The 23,870-nt window shown below is 40.2% G+C and overlaps 1 protein-coding gene across 4 annotated transcripts in view; it reads right to left on the reverse strand.

The window, feature by feature from the left end:
* BRF1 (BRF1 RNA polymerase III transcription initiation factor subunit) overlaps positions 1–23,870 on the reverse strand; it is a 287,868-nt gene that overhangs the window by 105,935 nt on the left and 158,063 nt on the right. For all 4 annotated transcript variants that reach the window (XM_060754423.2, XM_060754432.2, XM_060754444.2 and 1 more), the window contains one exon: positions 21,780–22,031. In XM_060754423.2, the coding sequence (XP_060610406.2) occupies positions 21,780–22,031 (252 nt within the window). The remainder of the gene's footprint in view (positions 1–21,779; positions 22,032–23,870) is intronic.

A 23,870-nucleotide genomic window follows, 5' to 3' on the forward strand; every position in this document is an offset into this window, starting at 1 on the left:
GGAAGAGTGTTTACAGGCAGAGGAGTCTTTCATATCTCCCCTCTAGATACTGTATGATCCCTGTACCAGAAATCCATGTATTCACCTATGTACCTAGGGCCTCCTGCAGAAGCTACAGTCTCTTCTCAATATGTCAATTGTTTGCCCCATTGAAAATAATAGGGTTCTCTACTATCCACAATTTTGTGTATTCATACAAAGTCTCAGCATGTATATTTTGGGGATACAGGGGTTGTACTGTAATTGCCATAAGTCCAACATGGAGGCAGCAGAACAATGAAAATGAGGTTGTTGACTATTTTGGGAGCAGCAGGGCAGATGGCAATGAAGCACTGTGACAAAGGGGACATAAAGGTCTACATGGGACCAGCTTCAAATCCAAGGTTAGTTATTGGCTCAACTTGGCAAGACCAAGAGAATCAACTGAAACTGGAGAAACATCTTTGTATTTTTTTTAGAGAACGGAGGCTTGGTAGTAAAATAAGAACATACAGTACTTGTTTTAAGGGCTTAGACAGCTTTTATAAAATGGAGGCGGAAAAGAGGAGGGGGAGTTTTTTATGACTTCCCTAGTTGCTAGCTGTCTTACTGGAAATAAATATTTCCTTCGACTATAGAAGTCAACACTAAGCTTTTGTAATGTCCAGACAGATCCTCAGCATATGAGCTCCAGAGTATTCAGGCAGGCCAAGAGGGTGGATATACTGGGGGCTCTGAAGTCTCTGTGAAGGACAGAATAACCAAACGCTGTCACAAAAATCCTGAGTTTGACAGTGATGCATTTCGGCACAGAAGAAATAAAGCAGGGCTGAGTCAACTGACCTCCGCTGGCAATGAGAACCGGGGAAATTAATGACTCGGAGGAAAACTTGGCCTTTGTTCCAAAAAGGCTTTAGAAGTCAATGCAGAAGCATCTTACAACCAAACCAAAACTTGACAGGTAGCCAGTAAGGCTAGGCCAAGCTTGGGCAGGAAGAGAATGAAGGAGGGGGGCATGCGGCTGAGCCAAAAATAAAACAGCCTGGGATTGCCAAACGCACAAAAGCATTACAAGGATCTATTTGTGAGGCCACAAAAAGCCCAGCTCAAAATCTCTGCGTAGGGAAAGGTTTCATTCGGGAAATATTTCTCTGATGTTGAGATGGCTGACCTCACCACACATAGTCCAAGGGCACGGCTATGACAGCACCAGCACAATTCCCCGACAGAAGGGAAGTTTGTGGTGCATGGAAACCAGTAACCTTGTGCCAAAGACATACATTACACACTTGTGAATTACTTCCAAAAATCTTTCCAATGCATATTATGAGCAAGACAAAGTGATTAAAGGGAGTAGAGTGAACAAATAAGCCATCTTAAGAGAGAAGTGATGTTACTGATACTCATCTCTATATACTGGCTCTGTTATTGGCATACTGGTACTCAGCTCTATATACACTGAGTACTCCTTGGCATGTTGGACCCCCATGCTATTTACCTGATTTACCATATGTTCTCCTTTTCCTGCACATATCTCTTTTTCAAAGTGAAAATTTCTCTCCAAGCAGATTTTAAAATATCTGAGACTTGTATTGCTGATGGCTTTTTCAAATGTCAGCTACTGCTTCACCTCCTAATTACTGTCTCACTGCCTCCACTCTGAGTTCTACGAGGAGGAAGGACAGAGGCCGGCCCATGGAGCGCTCAGAAAGAGAGACCGCAACCTGAGGATGAAGGGTCAGGGAAGAGACGGGCCCAGGACAGAAGTAGGCGAAACAGCCAAGTGAGACAGCTGCAGGAACCTCTAGCTAAAAGGGGACGATGGAATAGGGTGGAGTGAATGGGCGACTGTTGGAAGAAAAGGGAAGCAGAACTGCTATTATTTAAATACAATGATGATTAGTAGGAATTTCCAACAGCAATTACTACATCTTACGTAGAATGTGTGTTTAAAGTGGGAGTCATCATAGCACTTAATGGTTTGAAGTAGTCATTTGGTAAATGTGTCCTCTTTTGTTACTTTAACAACAGGGCCTACCCTATATGCTCAAGTTTAGAAATTATAATCTTACCCTATATACCAGTGGTTCCCAATCTGTGGTCTGTGGACCACCACTGGTCCGCAAGAACTAAAATATGGTCCGCGGCCTTACCGTTATTACACTGTTGTAACAATAACCCTCTTATAGTGCCAAGGCTTATTAAATATCGTTTTCTGTGGGCAAGCAAATGGCAACTACTGGATGACGTATGTTCTGTATCAGGAACTAGAGCTGATTTGGTCTATCCAATACGATTTTCTGAATCACTATCCCAAATAATCAAACGAAATCTAAAGTTGACCAAAAACTGATTTGCAACCCTTTTGGTACTAACGTTGGAGAGTGGTCCCTTTGTCCATTAATCTTCTTCTCTGTATCTACAATTTGGTGATGGATCTGGGCATTGTGTGTTTTTACCCTGTTTCCCCTTCCGCTCCCTCACCCATATTGTGCTTCAGTAGTTATATTTATATTTTAATGTACCAAACATACCAAGTTTGTATGGAAATGTGACTCTATTTCCTGTGCTGGTCAATGACCGAAATAAATGATTTGATTTGAGTGGTCCCTGGTCAAAGTGATCCCTGGTCAAAAAAAGGTTGGGAACCACTACTATATACTCATGTTTAAGTTTAGACACTTTAAACCTCGGTCGACTTATCCATGGGTCAAAGAGAGTACTCTTACAAAAGAAAACAAAAATAGGAACCATCCTCATCTCTGTGTAAAGTGACAAAAGAAGACATTTTAGTCTATTCTGGAAGAAGTTTAAAAAAGGACTGCCCCCCTCTATTCTCTCCCCTATGGTGCTGCTTCTGGCTTTTTCTGAATGCTTGGATAAGGAAATGGCAGCAATGACCAGAGGCATGCCCTCTTGAGCCATCATTGGTGGTTTCCCCTCTTCATGCAATGACCCTAAACTTATCCTACCTTATAAAAATCCATTTTTTGGCCCTAAAATATGCCCTCTACTTACACAACTTACACATGGGTATATATGGTAAATACCACAAGGGCACAAGATGCTGTCTAATATTAGAAGCTAAGCAGTGTCAACTCTAGTTAATACTTTGATGGGAGACGGCTGGTTTGCCTTAGGGTCACCATACGTTGGAAATTACTTGAAGGTACATAGCAACATACCCAGGCTTCAAGCTAGAAAATGGTTTCTTATTCCTGTTTCAATCTGTTGTCTTTCTGGAAAGTGTATTGTGGCATTGTATGTCTCTGCCGAAACACCCTAAGGCTTCAGATCCCAACTGATCTTGAAAGCCAAATGGCTAGTTCTGGTTAGCCCTTGCATGGGAGGCAAGAAACAAATATCAAATGTTGAAGATGTTTGAGAGAAAGGAATGAGCAATTGATAATTTGGACAATAGAAAAGGAAACTGGGCGAAGGGCATACTGAGACTGGCAAGATGTGTGCTCCTTTAATCCTTCAGAAGAGAAAGAAGCCATTCATGGAGGACACTGCTATCAAATTAGACATGATGACCATGTATTGTCTCGAGGATCAGAAGGGGAAAGTCTCTATGTAACAATTTTAAGAAAACAGAAGGGGACAAAACTCGTAAGACATTGCCCATAGTTCATTTCCACAACTTGGTCTTCAGAGTCTTACCTTTGCATATTTTTAGTTACCATCTCTAAAGGTCACCATGCACTCTTGCCCTGCTCGTGGGCTTCACAAATTCAAAGTGTCGATTTTAAGTGAGGGCAGTCAATTTAGGGCTCTCGTTCTCCCTTCTGATTAGAAATGTAATTTCTTTTGGCAGAGAAAAGGAATATTTTTAGGGGGGAGGCTGCAATATTAGCTTCCTTTTGCAAATTGAAAGGCACTTTCCGAATCTAGGAATACGACAAATTATATGCATAACATGGTTTGGCATAAAATTACCATGTTTAGTATTCTGAAAGTATATTTTATTTAGAAAATAATTACAAATTGAACTTACTTTTTAATATGTTCTCTCTATATAGATGGAGCAATAAGGTCCTAAACTGTAAGAAATGCCTGAAAGCTTAGGAAGCAATTCTGTTTTGCAAGTTAATGAGGAAAAAGAGGAGGAAAAATGAGAACGGAGGAATTATCAACATTAATAAAACAAAACGAATTCTGTTTTTTCTAGTCCTCCATAATGAAAAATGAACAAAAAGAAAGAAAGAAACCAGGACCAGGAAATACAATAATCTGATAATAGCTATCAGTGTTACCACTACTATGGTACTTAATATCTGGGAAGAGCATCCCCCTCCAGTGAAAGATATTGATACTATATTTTACTGTAATTTGGATGTTTTATGTTCACGTTCTATGTTAGTTACAATTTTCAATAGATTATGTTTTATTTAAGTTATAGTGTTATGTTTAAGTTGTTCTTTATATGAGGTTATTCTGGGTAATATTGGTACTTATTGTTATTGAGGCATTGAATGTTTGCCTTTTTGTTTGTTGGGATCCATCCTGACTTTCCGAGAAGAGACAGAACAGGAATATAAATATATTACTATTACTATTATTATTATTATTATTATTATTATTATTATTATTATTGCCCATTGACTACACTTTATTTCCTGGAAATTCAATATGGACTGGCAGCCAATAGCTCTCTTATTTATTATTATTATTATTATTATTATTATCATTATTAAACTTTATTTGTACCCCGCTAGCATCTCCCGAAGGACTCGATGCGGCTTACAAAGGCCAAGGCCTCAACACACAATACAACAATACAAAACCTAATGTCTTACTGACATTATGCTGACTGACCCTGCTATACATAATCTTAGGTTGCATCTAAACTATAGAGGAGCCCCCGGTGGCACAGCGGGTTAAACGGCTGAGCTGCTGAATGTGCTGACCGAAGGGTTGGTGGTTTGAATCCTGGGAGCTGGTTGAGCTCCCGCTGTTAGCTCCAGCTTCTGCCAACCTAGCAATTCTAAAACATGAAAATATGAGTAGGCCAATAGGTACCACTTCGGCAGGAAGGTAATGGCACTCCATGTAGTCATGCCAGCCACATGACCTTGGAGGTGTCTACGGACAATGCCAGCTCTTCAGCTTAGAAATGGAGATGAGCACCACAACCCAGAGTCAGACACAACTAGACTTAATGTCAAGGGGAAACCTTTACCTTTACACTGTAGAATTAATGAGGCTTGACACCACTTGAACTGCCATAGCTCAATGCTATGAAATCCTAGGAGCTGTAGTTTGGTGAGGCACCAGCACTCTTTGGTAGGGAAGGTTAAAGGTCTTTTAAAACTGCAGAACTCAGGATTGCATAGCATTCAGCCATGGCAGTGTAGATGCATCATTTCATATAAATCTACCTACTATCTCCGTTTTTTAAAGAAAATATTCCCCAATATATCTTTTCTTTAATTTTTAAGGGAACATACGGTGGGGTTGGGGGGAGAGAGACCTGGAAAACCTATTTCTCCCATAGTTTCCCAATTTCTATTTTAATTCCTTGTTTCTACTTCCAATTGCCCTTTATCTTTAAAACAGATGTAGATCAGATAGCCATTCAGAGAAAGACTTCAAACTGATGCACACTTTATGAAAACACTTCAAACACAGGACTGTTTTTGGGAAGTAAGACACATAGTTAGCAGATACACATATATAAATAAACCATTCATAAAGAATCCAGCTTAGATCCCAGCAACAGCGATCCAGATGACCCATGAAAGCTCATGACTAATGACGGAGTTTCATAGCCATTACTCATGGTTCAGCATCTCATACTTAGAGTTATGCTGCCTTTGTCCATTTTTAATTACCATCTGTAAAAGCTAGCAATATTTTGATTCTCCTTTAATTCTGGGAAAACCTATTTTGCGATCATTTTATCTTTTCAGTGTAACATCATTTTGTTGCAATTAATTCCTTATCCATGTTTATCCAGGGGTAAATCCCAATGAGCTCCACTAGACATATGCTCAGGTAAGCATACATAGGATTGCAGCCAAAGTCAATTAAGTATTAAACAAAGTACTTCCTTCTGCTCCCTCTATATTTATTGGATGATTCCAAAGTTCTATTGTTTTGGGAAAGCACACTTTACCTCCTTCTCCTCCACTCAGATTTAGCTGCCTTGCTTTGCAATCTGCCACGGCCTGAAGTTAGGACTTTCCTATCTGAGCCCAACACATTATCCATTCCTTTATCTAGCATTTCTCAGAAAAGAGTTTCCAAAGTACAATTGCTGCACTGCCAGTTATATCAGTGACAGAATGACAGCGTACAAATGCTAGTAATAAATGCTAATAAAATAATAAAGAGGCAGTTCTGCAATATAGCGAACATTAGAGTGAGATTTCTCCATTGAAACCCATAAAAGAGGTCTAATGCTCCCATTTCCATATGCAAATTTTCACAATCATTAAACGGATGTTACTAAATACAGCTGTAAGTGGATTTAGCGTCTCCCCCCCCCCCACCCCATATATTGATTCACATCACTGTGACTTTTCAAAAGGCCATTCTCATTGCCAACGTAATTACAGTTTTAAAGCTATGTTATGACAGTATGCATTTTTGCCTTAGCAATTTAGAATAAAGTTTAAATTCTGTGGTAGAATCTAGAATCTGAATTCTACATGATACAGTCTGCCAGCCACACTTTTCCTGTTCTTGCTTTAAAAGATCTCTGGTTCTCTGAGATCTGAACATTAGGAAGAACTTCTTAACTGTGAGAGCTGTTCAGCAGTGGAACTCTCTGCCCTGGAGTGTGGTGGAGGCTCCTTCTTTGGAGGCTTTTAAACAGAGGCTGGATGGCCACCTGTCAGGAGTGCTTTGAATGCGATTTTCTTGCTTCTTGGCAAGGGGTTGGACTGGATTGCCCACAAGATCTCTTCCAACTCTATGATTCTAGGTGTGATTGGATACATCCTGTCTATATCTTCTACAGCAATGGTGCCCAACCTTTTGTCATCCAGATGTTTTGGAGTCCAGTTCCCAGAATTCCTGGCCATTAGGCAAGTTGGCTAGAGCTTCTGGGAGTTGGAGCCCCAAACACCTGGAGGACCAAAAGTTGGACACCACTGTTCCACAGTGTGAAATAGTATTTATTTTCTTATACTCATGTAATTGAGTTGTACACTCTATGAACAGTAACTGCATACAGTGCTATTAAATTGCATATAAAAGCAAAAAGAGTACACAAGGGGGGATAATTCCATATCTACTTGTTCTTGTGGCAAATTCTCTAGGATAATGAAAGCAATTGTCAAGTCAATTGCATGCTTTGATTGTTGGAGCCAAGTGAGTCAACCTGAGCAGATGGGTCAAATAACACAAACTCACATCCAACTCAATATAAGTAGTCCACACAATGTATGAAAGTTGAATGAAAAGTAATGCCTCCACCTTCGTAACTCCTCAACAGATGGCAGTACTGGTATGCGGTAGGTAGTGGCTTGTTCAGTAGACTCTCCTCTACAGTTTCATTTTGGCAGGAAACCTTAGTATTGAACGGTTGTGTTGTTAAAGTGCGAAGTATGGAACCCTGCGCAGACAGTCGGTCAACGCAACTTAAGTAACGTGCAGTCATTAAATTCTTGACAGCAGAAGGTGTCACCTCAACATCTTTAAACTTACTTGCCCAACAATGCACAGTACTCACATCAACACAATCACCAGACTGTCTAGGAAGATGGCAGAGAGTGAAACACCCTGATAACGTCGCTCCGTGAGTTTCTTACTAAGAACTTCTAAAAACTAAAACTAAGGATCCTAAACAGACTGAAGGCCTGGCATGTTAACAAGATAATTTGCCAGATAATTTGCTGACTTCTACAACACAATCACCATAAACAGTTTGTATTCTCTGATGAATGTCCTTTGGGGTGGCACCTTTTGCTGTCAAGAATTCAATGACTGCACGTTGCTTAAGTCGCATTGACCAACCGTCTGTGCAGGGTTCCATTCTTCGCACTTTAACAACACAACCGTTCAGTGCTAAGGCTTCCTGCCAAATGGAAATGTAGAGGAGAGTCTACTGAAGAAGCTAGTACCTGCCGCATACCAGTACTGCCATCTGTTGAGGAGTTACAAAGGTGGAAGCATTACTTTTCATTCAATCCTTGTATGTCCTGTTCTTCAGGAGAAGTGCTGCTTCCAGCCACTGACTTGGCACAAGAAGAACTACAGTTTATTCCAGTGATTTTAATGTGTGGACAGGTGGATCAAGACTATCCGGTGACCTCACGTCAAAAAGACCAACCATTGTGTTTTCCAAGCAGAAGCAGTTCCCTAGCAGATGCTTCCTGATGATGACGCTTTTGGTGATCACATGGCTGGGCACTCTGTTGGCACTTCATCACAATCTATGTCACCAGCAAAACTGTGCCAGGAAGTGCTTCTGGCTAGTAAAATAGCAGTGGCATATCCCTGGTGGATAGGGCCCTCGTTCCAATGTGCTGACTGCCCAGGTAACCATATGATGCTCCCAAGGTGTATCTGAAACAGCTCTGGAACAAGTTTCTCTTGATATTTCTCCTGGTGTAAACACAACCTATGACTCTGCAAAGCAGTTTAGGAGCTCGGCACAAGAACCAGGTAAATACAAAGCTGCATAAGCTTGCAAATGTTCCTGAGCTAGTGGCCAGGAGAACATGGAGCATTAAGTGGGATTTAGCTTCTAAACTGCTATATTGTCAAAAGAATTACAGTATATTCTGGCGTATAAGACTACTTTTTAACCCAAGAAAATCTTCTCAAAAGTCAGGGGTCGTCTTATACGCGGGTGTAGTCTTATGCATGGGAGTCGTCTTAACTCTATATTTTAACTGGAAAACTTGGGGGTCGTCTTATACGCCCAGTCGTCTTATATGCCGGAATATACGGTATACAGCACCAACTAAGGAAGTCTGCTTAAATTAACAGTTCTAACCTCTATGAACAATATAAAGTCAATCTAGGAGACTTGCTGAAGCTAGTAAGCAAGTCTGTCTGCTTTTGTCCTTTTCCCTCTCTTCTTGTGTGTGCCACACTGGACATCACAGAAGATGTTTTTTGGCAAGGAGGAACTGAGAAATAACCAAAAAAAGGGGGAAGATTTTATGGAAGGCTTCATAATTTAATCTGTCAAGAGTTTTTGAATGGAATTTTAAAATAATAACTATCATGCCAAGAGGGAGAATGGAAAAAATATTATAATAGGAAGGAAGAACATAACCCAAAGAATGGGAAGTCACTACAAAGCAATAGGTGGGAGGAGGGAATGGCATAGTCAGGTACAATCACTGCTGTGATATTAGGAAATATTGCATTTGTTTATGTGTATATACATGTGTAAAGATTTTTATTGTTGTTCTTTCTGATAAATATGCAAATTTTAAAATACTATACAAAAGAAATAACTAGGAAATGCCAGAGTGCATGGACCACTGTCCATGTCAATTGCTTAGGGGCATTAAGAGCTCATGCTTCTAAATGCCTAAACTAAGCCTCTACCTTTATTTTAATGCATGATTTCTCTCATAATAATTAAGTTAATTGAACAACATTTACCCAAATGGTTTCACAGAAGAGGGAGTGCTTAAAATACGTACTAGCAAGTACTAGCGACTAGTTTTAATGCCAATGGGTAGTTTCGGGATGATCGAGACTATTCATTTAAGTAGAGCACATTCTGCTTTATGAGGCAGGCATGAGACTGAAACAGACAAGCAACTTTAATGTGGTGGAAAGAAAAGACGTGGCAGGTTGGTGGAGGGGGGTGTGGTGGTGGAGAAGCAGCAGGGACAGCTGCAGACAGAATAAGCTAACTAGCATGAGAAATTAGCCATTTGGTGCCAGGGATGTTGCTAGCTTTCTGCATTTCAATTACGGCTGAGGCTGAACTGGGGAAAACATGTAATCGAAATGATAAGATAAATTTATAGATTTTGCTTGCTCTGCCTATACAAACAGATTATACAACTTGCATGGCTCTAATAGGCACCTGCTGATAACATGCTAAAGGGCTTCCATTTACCTACCCCCTTCAAGTTGTCTGGTACCTTTAGAGTCCTACTGAAATTAAATGACGCCAACACAGGCTAGCATCATGAGAAGATGTTTATTTATTTATTTATCAGAAGCAAACCAAGGGTACAGTTGTACTGTATTTAAAAAACACAAAGTTTAAAAAACTTGGCATTATACTAAATGTCCTTTGAATGCAATATTCCTGCTTCTTGGCAGGGGGTTGGACTGGATGGCCCACAAGGTCTCTTCCAACTCTTTGATTCTATGATTCTATGATTCTATGACCAGTAGCTGGCTACTTGGAGTGCATCTGGTGTTGCTATAAGGAGGTCCTCCATTGTGCATGTGTCAGGGCTCAGGCTGCACTGTAAGTGGTCTGTGTTTGCTCTTCTCCACACTCACATGTCGTGGACTCCACTTTGTGGCCCAATTTCTTAAGATTGGTTTTGTATCTCATGGCACCAGAGTGCAGTCTGTTTAGTGTCTTCCAAGTCACCCAGTCTTCTGTGTGCCCAGGGAGGAGTCCCTCATCTGGTACCAGCCATGGGTTGAGGTTCTGGGTTTTAGCCTGTCATTTTTGGACTCTCACTTGCTGAGGTGTTCCTGCAAGTATCTCTGTAGATCTTAGAAAACTATTTCTTGATTTAAAGCATTTGCATGCTGGCTGATATCCAAAAAGGGGATGGGCCGGAGATGTCATTGCCTTGGTCCTTTCATTATTGGCTGCTACTTCCCGGCGGATGTTAGGTGGTACAATACCACCTAAACCAGGGGTCCTCAAACTTTTTAAACAGAGGTCCAGGTCACAGAGGGCAGGATTATAATTTGAAGAAAAAAAAACCATGAATGAATTCCTGTGCACACTGCACATATCTTAATTGTAGTGCAAATAACACTTAAAAACAATACAATAATTAAAATAAAGAACTATTTTAACAAATATAAACTTATTAGTATTTCAATGGGAAGTGTGGCCTGCTTTTGGCTGATGAGATAGGATTGTTGTTGTTGTTGTTGTTGTTGTTGTGTGCTTTCAAGTCATTACAGACTTAGGTTGACCCTGAGTGAGGGCCGGGTAAATGACCTTGGAGGGCCGCATCCAACCCTTGGGCCTTAGTTTGAGGACCCCTGGCCTAAACAGTATAATTTCTCCAGTAGTGTAAGAAGAGATCAAAACCTGATAGACTGAGGCAGTGGTTTGATAACTCTCTGGCTATGTGAGGTGCTGGACTTCCATTAGAAAACTGACCATGACAATTTGTTTTAAAATATACATGGCTCAACTGAAAGCAATCTTGCTCTCCCAGTATCATTTCTGATAAGCACTACCATCAACTATTAGTACCTTTTATAAGGATACAGAGTGAGAGGATAAGAGGAAGAGCAGAGGCAAGTAAATGATGTAGTCATAACTAACCTTGGGAGATCTACAGTTTAACTCGCACAGCTAGAAAGGATTTAAAGCATAGCACAACATGGGACTAATTAAAAATACTGCTGCTATAAAAACTAACAAATGTTTGACATTTGGAACTAAATGGACAAATCCAATGATTTAAATTATTTAAAAAACATTTAACAAAACCAAATGTAATTGCAAGGATTTTTTTGGGGAGGGGTGGTCTATTTTACATAGAAACTCAATAAAATTTTAGCTGTGACATAAAGAAGGTTAGCCTCTTTCATGTCACAATGAATTAAATCATAATTATAGAGCTGGTAATCCAGTCTTATCATGATTTCTAATCGGAGGGGTTCTCAAATTGTAGCCAAACTCAGTGGGACTGCAAATGCAAAGATCTGGAAAGCTAAAAAACACACTAGTTCAATTTATGTGAGTGCTCAAAACCCCACCACCATATTAGCCCACCTGAATTCATTTTTGATGTTGTCTCAGATCCTGAAATGTTCTATGGTAGTGAAGTATAGCTCATATGAAATGTGTGCATTCTTCCCAAACAGCTCTTATAAGAAAAGCAGGCAATCTTTCATTTGGGAAGAGGGTTGTCCAGCATTTCTTCAAGCACCAGGTTTTTTTTGTCCCCCGTCTCCCCCCCCCCCATGTCAGGAAGGACTTGCTTCTGGTGTGAGAGAATTGGCCATCTGCAAGGACATTGCCCAGAGGATGCTCAGATGTTTGATGTTTTAACATCCTTGTAAGAGGCTTTTCTCATGTCCCTATATGGAGAGCTGGAGCTGACACCCGCTCTCCTCAGATTCGAACCACTGACATATTGGTCAGCAGTCCTGCTGGCACAAGGGCTTAACCCATTGTGCCACTGGGGGCTCCAGTTATGGCAATGCTATGATCAATAAGATGCTAAAAGAAAAATAGGTAAAGTTCTACAAATAGCCATCCTTTGCTGACTCTAAGCTCCAGCCATCATCTCCTAGGAAGCATGAGTTCCAAGAGTAAACAGAAATAAACAGAGAGTCTTTGTTATCACATGTTGTGATATATGGTGAACATTACATCAGAGGTAGAACTTGGAAAAATTCATTTTTATCCCACAAGTACTGGTTGGATTCTGGGGGCTGGTTGTTGTTGTTGGCTTTCAAATCATTTCTAACTTATAGTGATCTAATGGCAATCAGCCAGGAAATCAGAAGGTGTTTACTTCTTGGGAGGAGAGCAATGACCGATCTCAATAAAATAGTGAAAAGTAGAGACATCACACTGGCAACGATGATCCACATAGACAGGAAAGCTTAGAGAAGACAATGATGCTGGGGAAAATGGAAGGAAAAAGGAAGAGGGGCCGACCAAGGGTGACCAAGGGCAAGATGGATGGATGGGATCATTGAAGTGACTGGCTTGACTCTGAAGGAGCTGGAAGTGACTGAATGAATAAACAACAAATGGCAATGTATCATGGGTTTTCTTGTATCACCATAAGTCAGAAACACACTAAAGGCACACAACAGAAACATTTGCCATCCAAAACAGTCTATTCCACTGTGGAATACCCCTTACAGCCATGGAGTTCCTTCTAATCAGAACCACTTTTTTCCAATTTGAATTAACAGGTTCAGGTCCTATTTTCTGGAACAGCAGAAAACCAGTTCATGCTATCTTCCATATGACAGAACATATCCTATATTATTTACTTACTTACTATATTTATATCCCACCCTTCTCACCCTGAAGGGGACTCAGAGCGGCTTACAAATTGGCAACAATATAAATATCTATCCATCTATCTATATCAATATCCAGTAATTCCTTTGGTCTAATCCAGTCAAGACTAACAACTAGATTTAAATCTTTTTTATTCTCCAGGTGTGTTAGTGGAGGATGATAGGAATTATAGTCCACAACATCTGGAAAGCACCAGGTTGAGGAAGGCTTGCTTTGTTTCTAGAAAAATATTAACCAAAAATAAAACCACACTTAGGATGGTAGTACTGACAATACCAATGAATAATATCACAGGGGACCTCATTACCGAAGCTATGCCTCATGCTCCCAGTGGACTTGAAGAGGTCAAAATCATAAAGAGGGGTCGTTTAGGGCAAAATTTAAACCAAGTAAGGCAGGCTTGGGATATCTCAGAGTTCTGTGTATTGATTGAACATTTGTCATGCTGTCTTCAAAGCAGTTAACCCAAACCAAATGCTGTCCCACTCCCCTATATCATCTCTTGCCAAGGGCGAGGTCTGTGACTTCTCAACACGGGTTAATAAATCTCCATTAGCAGTAAAAATGAAATTATAAGCCCTCTCTGCAATGGATACAGACTTGGAGGACTACAGGCTTGACATTTCAGCAACTTGGTGGTAACTGCTTAAATAACAGTTCTTTAATGGGTTTCATTTTCACTTGAAGCTGATGAAAATTCTATTTTATCTCCCAAGTTTTCATTTTTTATAGTGTTTCTGCAATAACCAAGATCAATATGATCACTTTTTATGGTCATTGTAACGAGAGGTTTCTGGGTTAAAGGGAGTATGGGGGAATGGGAGAATAGGCAAGGGAGTAATTTTTGTGCTATCTCCCAGTGACTGCTCATCCAAGTAATTGACTGTTATAAGCTCTGGAGGTGCAGACAAAGAACGCAATCCATCCATTAAGCCACAGGTCTTTCCTCTTGTCCCCTACCACTTATAGGTCAAGTTTTTCCAATCTCCATCTCCTTGATCATGACCCTGAATGTACTTTCCTTGTATGATGATAGCTCATCAAAATGACAGATGAGTTCCAGAGGTTGTGTCTACCTATGAAAAAAAGAAGAATCCAGTCTTGGATAGATAGATAGATAGACAGACAGACAGACAGACAGACACTGCTCAACTTCCAATTGGAAAGGAAGTAAGGAGAAAAAGAGAGAAAGTGTTTCTGGGTTACATAAGAAAAAGCCAAAATATGTCCTAAGAAAAAGTACAGTAGAGTCTCGCTTATCCAACATAAACTAGCCAGCAGAACGTTGGATAAGCAAAAATGTTGGATAATAAGGAGGGCTTAAGGAAAAGCCTATTAAACGTCAAATTATGTTATGATTTTACAAACTAAGCACCAAAACATCATGTTTTACAACAAATCGACAGAAAAAACAGTTCAGTACATGGTAACATTATGTAGTAATTACTGCTTTTACTAATTTAGCACCAAAACAGACAAAGATTATTTATCTTGCATATTTGTATCCCGTCCTTCTCACTCCCAAAGAAGACTCAGGGCGGCTTCACAACAGGCATTCATTCTATGCCAACAACAGTAATAAATGATAAAAGCAATTAAAACAATGTGTTAATGCTTTAAAATTACTGAAATATTGTTTAAATCATGCAGGTTTGATAGTCCAGGTCAGTTCATTGTCGTTCACACAAATTGGATCTCATTCTAAATAGCTGCCCCTACTGTTTGAACACTTTGTCCCATAACCAGGTTTTGAGATTCATTCTAAAGAACAAGAGAGAGAGGGCCAATCTAATGTCACTAGGTAGAGAGTTCCCCAGGAGAGGGGGCACCACTGAGAAGGTCCTGCCTCTCATCTCCACCAGTCGCATTCGTGAGGATACTGGGACCGAGAGCAGAGCCTCTCCCATCAATCTTAGACTTCGCGATGGTTCATAGCAGGAGATATGTTTAGACAGGTAAGCTGGGCCAGAATTGTTTACTCAGTATTGCACCACCTGACTTCTGTTGGGAAGTAGAAGCCAATAATGAAAGGACCAAGTCAGCAACATCTCTGGCCCATCCTCTGTTTGGATATCAGCCAGCATGCCAATGTCTTAAATCAAGAAATAACTTTCTAAGATCTCCAGAGATACTCACAGGAACACCTCGGCAAGCGAGAATCCAAAAGTGGCAGGCTAAAACCTGGAACCTCAAGCCATGGCTGATACCAAATGAGAGACTCCCTCCTGAGCATACAGAAGACTGGGTGACTTGGAAAGTGCTGAACAGACTGGACCATGAGATGCAAAGCCAATCTTAAGAAATGGGGCCACAAAGTGGAGTCCACGACATGCGAGTGTGGAGAAGAGCAAACCGAAGACCACCTATTACAATGGACCCTGAGCCCTGCCACATGCACAGTGGAGGACCTCCTTATAGCAACACCAAAGGCGCTCCAAGTGGCCAGCTACTGGTCAAAGGGCATTTAGGATAATGCCAAGTTTTTAACTTTGTTTGTGTTTTCAAATACATTACAATTTTACCCTCAAATAGCTTTTGACACGATAAATAAAATAAACCCATCGATACCTCAGTCCTCTACTCAGTTCCTAGAAAGTATTTAAAATATACTGCAACACAGGGGTCCTCAAACTTTTTAAACAGAGGGCCAGATCACAGTCCCTCAAACTGTTGGAGGGCTGGATTATAATTTGAAAATACCACAAATGAATCCCTATGCACACTGCACATGTCTTATTTGTAGCGGGAAAATACAAAAAATACAATAATTAAAATGAAGAACAATTTTAAGAAATATAAACTTATTAGTATTTCAATGGGAAGAGTGAGCTTGCTTGAGATAGGATTGTTGATGCTGTTGCTGTGTGCTTTCAAGTAGTTTCAGACTTAGGTTGACCCTGAGCAAGGGCTGGGTAAATGACCCTGGAGGGCCGTATCCGGTCCTCGGGCCTTAATTTGAGGACCCTTGCTGTAAAGCATAAGGCATAGTATAAATCACTCTTACAACAATATTTAAAGTATGACCTCTGTCCTCACAGGGTGGATACGTTCTTGGCTTCCAGACAGATACACAAATCTGCATATAATAGTAAACCCTATTGAAATTAAGTCCTTCCAGCTCAAGAATAATCTAGAATCATGCTGCAGGATGTGGAAAATCAAACATCCATGCAAAGAGAAAAGTCCTTTTCCAAATGAGTGTTTTTTCTTTCTTTCTTTCTGACACAATGGAGTTGTTTGATAAAATGACTAGTTGTACCGAAGATATGAAACACTGAGAGTACCAATTTTGAGATTATTAAGGGAATAAAGCAATCTCTCCATTTGATTAGATTAGTATAGAACTATTACACATCTATTCCCAAGTATATGGAGCTATTGTATACTAAAAGGAAAGTCTTGCCAGTTCCCTTTCTCTCCTGTTTTAACGGTGACATGAGGTTACCTCTGAGTTGATAAGAACTGCATATTTCCATTCAAAGTCAGATTCAACCAAAGGAGAGAAAGCACAAAGAACTGTCCATTTCTAATCAAAAGAACATGCAGAGGAACACAAGTTTTTAAGTTCAACCCACACATTTCATAAGTAGCAAAATCACATCCTCTGCAATTGGCAGCACAGGCTGCAGATACAAGAAGCGGGAGATGGACTCGCTGGGGGAGGCAGGAGAAGGAAAATTCCACTATCACTAGGCCGGCTGCAGCAAGATTTTCACATCTCATTAACGCCATAATGAAGGCTCAATCACAGATACAACAGTCTATAAAGACTGCCAAATTTATGAGCTGCACATGCAAGGTTCGATTCAAAAGGCTTGCTTCAGCCAAGATTTATCACGGTGCGCTTCGAAGGACCTTTTCAGCATGATATGGTACATGGAATATACATTAAGAACAAACCGAAAGCAATTTGCACATTTTCAGGGAGTTTCATTTGGGCAACCACAGGTCACACGCTAAAGGATTTTGACAAGCGGTGCTGAAGAATATGGAAATAACGCATGCCTCACTAAGAGCAAAGGAGGAAGCAGCCAGGAGCAGGGACTCTGCGGGGAAAGGGGCACGACTTGCCTTGAGGCCAAAAAGCAAAACAAAAAAGAGGTAATTTTAAAGGAAAGCTATCTAAGTAAGAACAGCAATGGCCTAAACCTCCTTGCTGTCTTCACTGCAGTTCACAAACTCTGGGACAAAACTACCCATTCACTGATACTACTTTTGAACATCTATTTGGTACAGACCTTGGAAAGTTACCTTTTTAGAAGTCATTTCTTCATTTTTCTCTTCTCAACAAAAATTACTCTACCATGAGTGCTGGTGTGTTGAGTTACATGTCTTATCATAGAATCATAGAGTTGGAAGAGACCTCATGGGCCATCCAATCCAACCCCATGCCAAGAAGCAGGAATATTGCATTCAAAGCAGCCCCGACAGATGGCCATCCAGCCTCTGTTTAAAAGCTTCCAAAGAAGGAACCTCCACCACACTCCAGGGCAGAGAGTTCCACTGCTGAACGGCTCTCACAGTCAGGAAGTTCTTCCTCATGTTCAGATGGAATCTCCTTTCTTGTAGTTTGAAGCCATTGTTCCACGTCCTAGTCTCCAGGGCAGTAGAAAACAAGCTTGCTCCCTCCTCATAGACTCATAGAATCAAAGAGTTGGAAGAGTCCTCATGGGCCATCCAGTCCAACCCCCTGCCAAGGAGCAGGAATATTGCATTCAAATCACCCCTGACCGATACCCATCCAGCCTCTGTTTAAAAGCTTCCAAAGAAGGAGCCTCCACCACACTCCGGGACAGAGAGTTCCACTGCTGAACGGCTCGCACAGTCAGGAAGTTCTTCCTCATGTTCAGATGGAATCTCCTTTCTTGTAGTTTGAAGCCATTGTTCCGCGTCCTAGTCTCCAAGGAAGCAGAAAACAAGCTTGCTCCCTCCTCCCTGTGGCTTCCTCTCACATATTTATACATGGCTATCATGTCTCCTCTCAGCCTTCTCTTCTTCAGACTAAACATGCCCAGCTCTTTAAGCCGCTCCTCATAGGGCTTGTTCTCCAGACCCTTGATGATTTTAGTTGTCCTCATCTGAACACATTCCAGCCTGTCAACATCTCCCTTCAATTGTGGTGCCCAGAATTGGACATTGTATTCCAGATGTGGTCTATCCAAGGAAGAATAGAGGGGTAACATGACTTCCCTGGATCTAGACACTATATCCTATTGCTGCGGGCCAAAATCCCATTGACCTTTTTTGCCGACGCATCACATTGTTGGTTCATGTTTAACTTGTTGTCCACAAGGACCCCAAGATCGTTTTCACACGTACTGCTCTCAAGCCATGCATCCCCCATTCTGTATCAATGTATGTTTTGGCATATAACCTGAAAGATCTCACTCAAAAACACCTCCAACAGTAAACAATGGAAAACTTTGTTTTACCTCTGAGGTATACATTATAGCTGTAAGTGGAACTATAATGCAGTTTGGCAGCATTTTAAATACTGTGTCTAAGCGATATGGACTTAAGCAAGTTGTTGTTTTGCAAGGTCTTTAGTGTCCTCTGCCTAAATGTGCTGGTGTCTCACCAAATTACAAATCCCATGATTCCATAGGCTTGACCATGGTACTTAAAATGGTGGCAAAGTGCATTAATTCTGTAGTGTTGATGCACCTTGCTGTCAAAGATGGCGGTATCAATGGCATTGAATTGTTGCCATCACAGTGAACCACCCTGAGTCCCATTTGGGATTGAGAAGGGTGGTATACAAATACCGCAAATAAATAAATAAATAAACCCATTAATGTCTGTGCTTGTGACACGTTAATTCCAAATTCAAATATGAGACGTAGACAAAATTGAAATTCAATGGATTTTTTAGGTGAACGGATACATTTGATATCTGGGGAAAAGTGAGGCTGGCATAAGGCTGTTATAAAAAACAGACAGATGCTTGAAATATACAGAGAAGACAACGTAGTGCCATTTACTACTTTGACATTATGGCAACGTAATTAATTTTCCTCTTCTTAATGGAACCTTTGTGATTCTGGAATTGGAGGTTCATGTTTTTAGGTTAGATATAATTTATTTGATTATGTAATTTTAGTTTAATGTTATAATTTGTTGTATGATGTTGGTTTGCTTTGAGATTTGGGTGGATTATTATTGTATTTGTGTTGTGGCTGTTTTCAAGGCATTGAATGTTTGCCTTTATGTCTGTTTGCTGGAATCCTCCCTGAGTCCCCTTGGGGAGATAAGGCGGAATATAACACCCGAAGTGTGGTGGAGCCTCCTTCTTTGGAAGCTTTTAAACAGAGGCTGGATAGCCATCTGTCAGGGGTGATTTGAATGTAATAAACATTCCTGCTTCTTGGCAGGGGGTTGGACTGGATGGCCCATGAGGTCTCTTCCAACTCTTTGATTCTATGATTCTATTATTATTATTCAAGGCCAGAGATATGAGAAGGTGGTTCCAGAAGACTAGGGGACAAATGTCACTTATTGCACAAGTGTAGACAGGCTTCTGGGTCCATTTTAGTGCATTGTAAGCTAGCAGATGCTGGCAACTCCACAACTCCCAAAATTAAAATGTATGTAATAGCCACATGATTGTACACCTTCCAATCAATAACCCCACTACCATTTCCTTTTTTAATATTTCTCAACTCCTCCCAACCCTCTAGTGAAAAAAAAAGCTCAGATTGATTGCCAAAGGTGAAATGATATCACTTTCAGTTTGCTAGTTACACATTGGGGCAACCAGTTGTGTGTAGGAGGAAGCAACCATTGGCCTCCATCAATTCCCCAATTGACTGAATCTGAAATTGGAGTAGAAAAGTTCTGCTACTATGTCAACCCAGTTGATCTACACTATAGGCATTATCTAAGAACTTATGAATTATAACAAAGCAAATACCCATGTAGTCCAACAACCTGTTTTTCACAGAGCCATCGGGAAGTCCAGAGTGGGGTGTTTTGCTGCCACTACTCAAAAGTGTTCAAATGAATGTCCCCAAGAGAGGACAGCAGGAAATAGCTGTTCAAATGAAATGACAAATAACTTATTGTGAGCACAAACAGCCCAGGGCAGTACAAGAGCTTGTAAATGTTCCAAAACATTCACACCAATACTATAATGAATCTTCTGAATGCAGAAGTATGTATACTGAAGTAACAACAAAACAGGCAGCACATTCAGGAGAGAACAGTCAAAAAAATTCAGCCTAGGGCTTTACTAGTTCCTAGAAGTGAAACAAAATAGTTTCTGTTCATTCTGTAGGCAGGAATGATTGGATGGAAGCCAATGGTTCCAAATTTCTGATTTCTTATCATTTTCCCTGATATTTTATAAGAATTGTAAACTGTCTAGCCTTAGGGGTGCTTTGCCTTTGTCTTCCTGCATGGCAGGGGGTTGGACTGGATGGCCCTTATGGTCTCATCCAACTCTATGGTTGTAGAAAAATAAGGCGGAGTTAATTGTGTCACAGTGTCACTTCCAATGTGCCCAGATACACGGGTCCAACCCAAGGAAGGGTCTCTGGGGCAAAAAGGACCCCCTCCCATGCTGCTGTGCCGCACATTCTCCCTCCGTCTCCCACAAATCCCATCAATCTCAATTAATGTGATTAATACTACAGCATTTGGGGAACTAGTCTTAAACTTTGTGAAAGTTCCTCACCCCTGATATCATTGGCCTGCTCCACATGAGGCTGTACTTAGGTCTCTCATGCCATTTGAGTTCCCAACATACAGGAAGAACTTCCTGACTGTGAGAGCTGTGAAACTCTCTGCCCTGGAGTGTGGTGGAGGCTTCTTCTTTGGAAGCTTTTAAGCAGAGGCTGGATGGTCATCTGTCAGGGGTGCTTTGAATGCAATTTTCCTGCTTCTTGGCAAGGGGTTGGACTGGATGGCCCATGAGGTCTCTTCCAACTCTATGATTCTATGACAAGACATTTGGGCTGATGCAAATATTTTATTTATTTCTTTATTTATGTACGACATTTATATGCCACCCTTCTCACCCCAAAGGGGACTCAGAGTGGCTTACAATATATATATATATATATATATATATATATATATATATATATATATACATACACACATACACACACACACACACACATACATACAATATATTTTATTATTAGCACAGTACAATATCAGTATTATATATTACTATATTGTACTATACCATTTTATTGTAATATTATTAGTAATATTACATGTAATATATAAAATATATAATTATAATATCATATTATTAGTATTATATTGTATTAGATTATAATATTATAAATGTTATATGTATATATGATATATTATATTACATTATATTGCATATTATTAGCATAGCACAGGAGACAAGATGGATTCTAACGCGAAGACTATCCACCATTACCCTCAGATAATACTTAATTTTGTTTGACATACAGAGGTAAAAGTCCTCAGTGAATAACCATAGCTTCTATGCAATTGTTACTGGAAAATGTTCAATGACACTAGGAGAGTAACAGACGTGGGAAGGAATGGGGGCAAAGCTGGTGACCTCCCTTCGTCACATGTTCATAAAATATGTTTATATAACAACTACACAGAACTGTGCATCACAACCAGATCAAACATTTCGGTTTATACTTACTGAGATCTCGATCTTTCGTTAATATACACTCTTTGATCGATTCTGTTATCCCAAGGCTGGCCGCAGTAGGGAGAGGGCCAAGAAGTGACTCCAGGGCAGGTGGCCTTACAGAAATTTCTTTTTCTTGTGATTTGTCTTTATCTACAAGTTCACTGTAAAAGTCTTTGTTTAAATGATTTGCAGCTGCTTCCAGTTCTTCGTCTTCTCCTTCCTCCTCTCCAAATATACTCACGGTATTATCTTCCAAAGAATCTATAAAGAGGATCAAACCATTTCATCAAATAGGTTAGAACTGAGCCATAGTAAATGTCGTTAATAGGCCTTCTTAGGACTCCTACAAAACACTTCTGATCATAACTTTTTATCTAGTCTTAAGATCTATCAGCAGTTCATTAACCATTCTTGTCAAAAGAACAGAATTACAGAACTAGAAAGCTCAAAGCTCTGGCTCATTTTTCCACTCATTATTTTTTTTTTTTTTGAAATAATAAATCAGGAAAAGAAAAACCCCAGTAAGATTTCAATAAGAACTAAAGAGCATGTATCAGTAATTTTACAGTGTTCCTTGACATACTTCATCCTTAAGTACTTTCACTGAGTGTTACTAGCATAACTACTGATCAATACATAAGGGACCAGCTAGATATCCTAGTAATTCTGACATTTCTCGATTTATATGCCAATTTGGTTTTTAAATAAAGAACCAGTCACACACGGAGACTGGAAGGTGGGGTCAACCATGCTACTCCCTTCCTCTCCTCCATTTGACAAATTCATTCTGGAAGTACGAACACACTCCAGCAGCTTCTCCACATGAGGCAGCCAATACAGAGAACCTGACATCCTTATTAAATCTCCATATTTTGAGATTTCATTATGGCATTTCAATAATAAAATATAACCCTACAAAGGCTAAGTGGTCTTCGGTTTTGAATGCTGTTTAAATCTTGTTTTAAAGAATGCTTTTACTTGGCTTTGTGGTGGATATCAAGAAGAGAAGTGCTTTAAATAGAGAAGTGAAAGCTAAAACAGGTTGCCAAGGCCATCAGAAAGACAGATATCAGCTATTAGGTGAAAACATATATTCGGACAAATATATATGTGTGGGCCTAGATTCATCTCCAAGATGGTGGTCCCCTCCAGAGCTTAGAAATGTTATCACTTTGATCTACACTCCTAGTGGTCATGATGGATGTGGAATTCCTAGGATTTTGTTGTTAACTGCCTTCAAGCATCATCACATTTTCTAGCGACTCATGTCTTCTCATGACGTGTCCGAAGGATAACAGCCTTGCAGAAGCCTTGGCTTCTAGGGAAAGTTCAAACCTGATTTGTTCTAGACCCCATTTATCTTTTTAGCACTCACATAATCCACAGAATTCCTCTCCAGCACCACATTTCAAATGATTTGCTTTTCTTCCAATCAGCCTTTTTCCGTTGTTATCTTTTACAGCTACAATTATATAGAAATAGGGAAAATGATGGCAGGGACCAGTCTAACTTTAATATTCACTGTTATATCTCTATACTTCAGGATCCTGTCTAGTTCCTTCACAGCTGCCCTTTCAAGTCCTAGCCTTTTTTTCTGATTTCTCCACTCTGATTAATGACTGAGCCAAGGTAAGGAAAATCTTGAACTATTTAAATGTCTTCAATCATCTTCTTTAAAGTTATGTAAATTGCTTTTGGTTGTTATTTTGTTTTCTTGATGTTCAACTTGAAAACTCCCTTTGGACTTTCTTCCTTGACTTTCTTCAATAATTGTTACAGGTCTTTGCTTGTTTCTCTTAGTAGTATGGTGAGCACTGCATATCTTAGACTGCTCAGGAGCGGCTTAAAGAGCTGGGCATGTTTAGCCTGAAGAAGAGAAGGCTGAGAGGAGATATGATAGCCATGTATAAATATGTGAGAGGAAATCACAGGGAGGAGGGAGCAAGCTTGTTTTCTGCTTCCCTGGAGACTAGGAAATGGAACAATGGCTTCAAACTACAAGAGAGGAGATTCCATCTGAACATTAGGAAGAACTTCCTGACTGTGAGAGCTGTTCAGCAGTGGAACTCTCTGCCCCGGAGTGTGGTGGAGGCTCCTTCT

The sequence above is a fragment of the Anolis sagrei genome, chromosome 1 (assembly GCF_037176765.1).
Source record: "Anolis sagrei isolate rAnoSag1 chromosome 1, rAnoSag1.mat, whole genome shotgun sequence".
NCBI lineage: Eukaryota > Metazoa > Chordata > Lepidosauria > Squamata > Dactyloidae > Anolis > Anolis sagrei.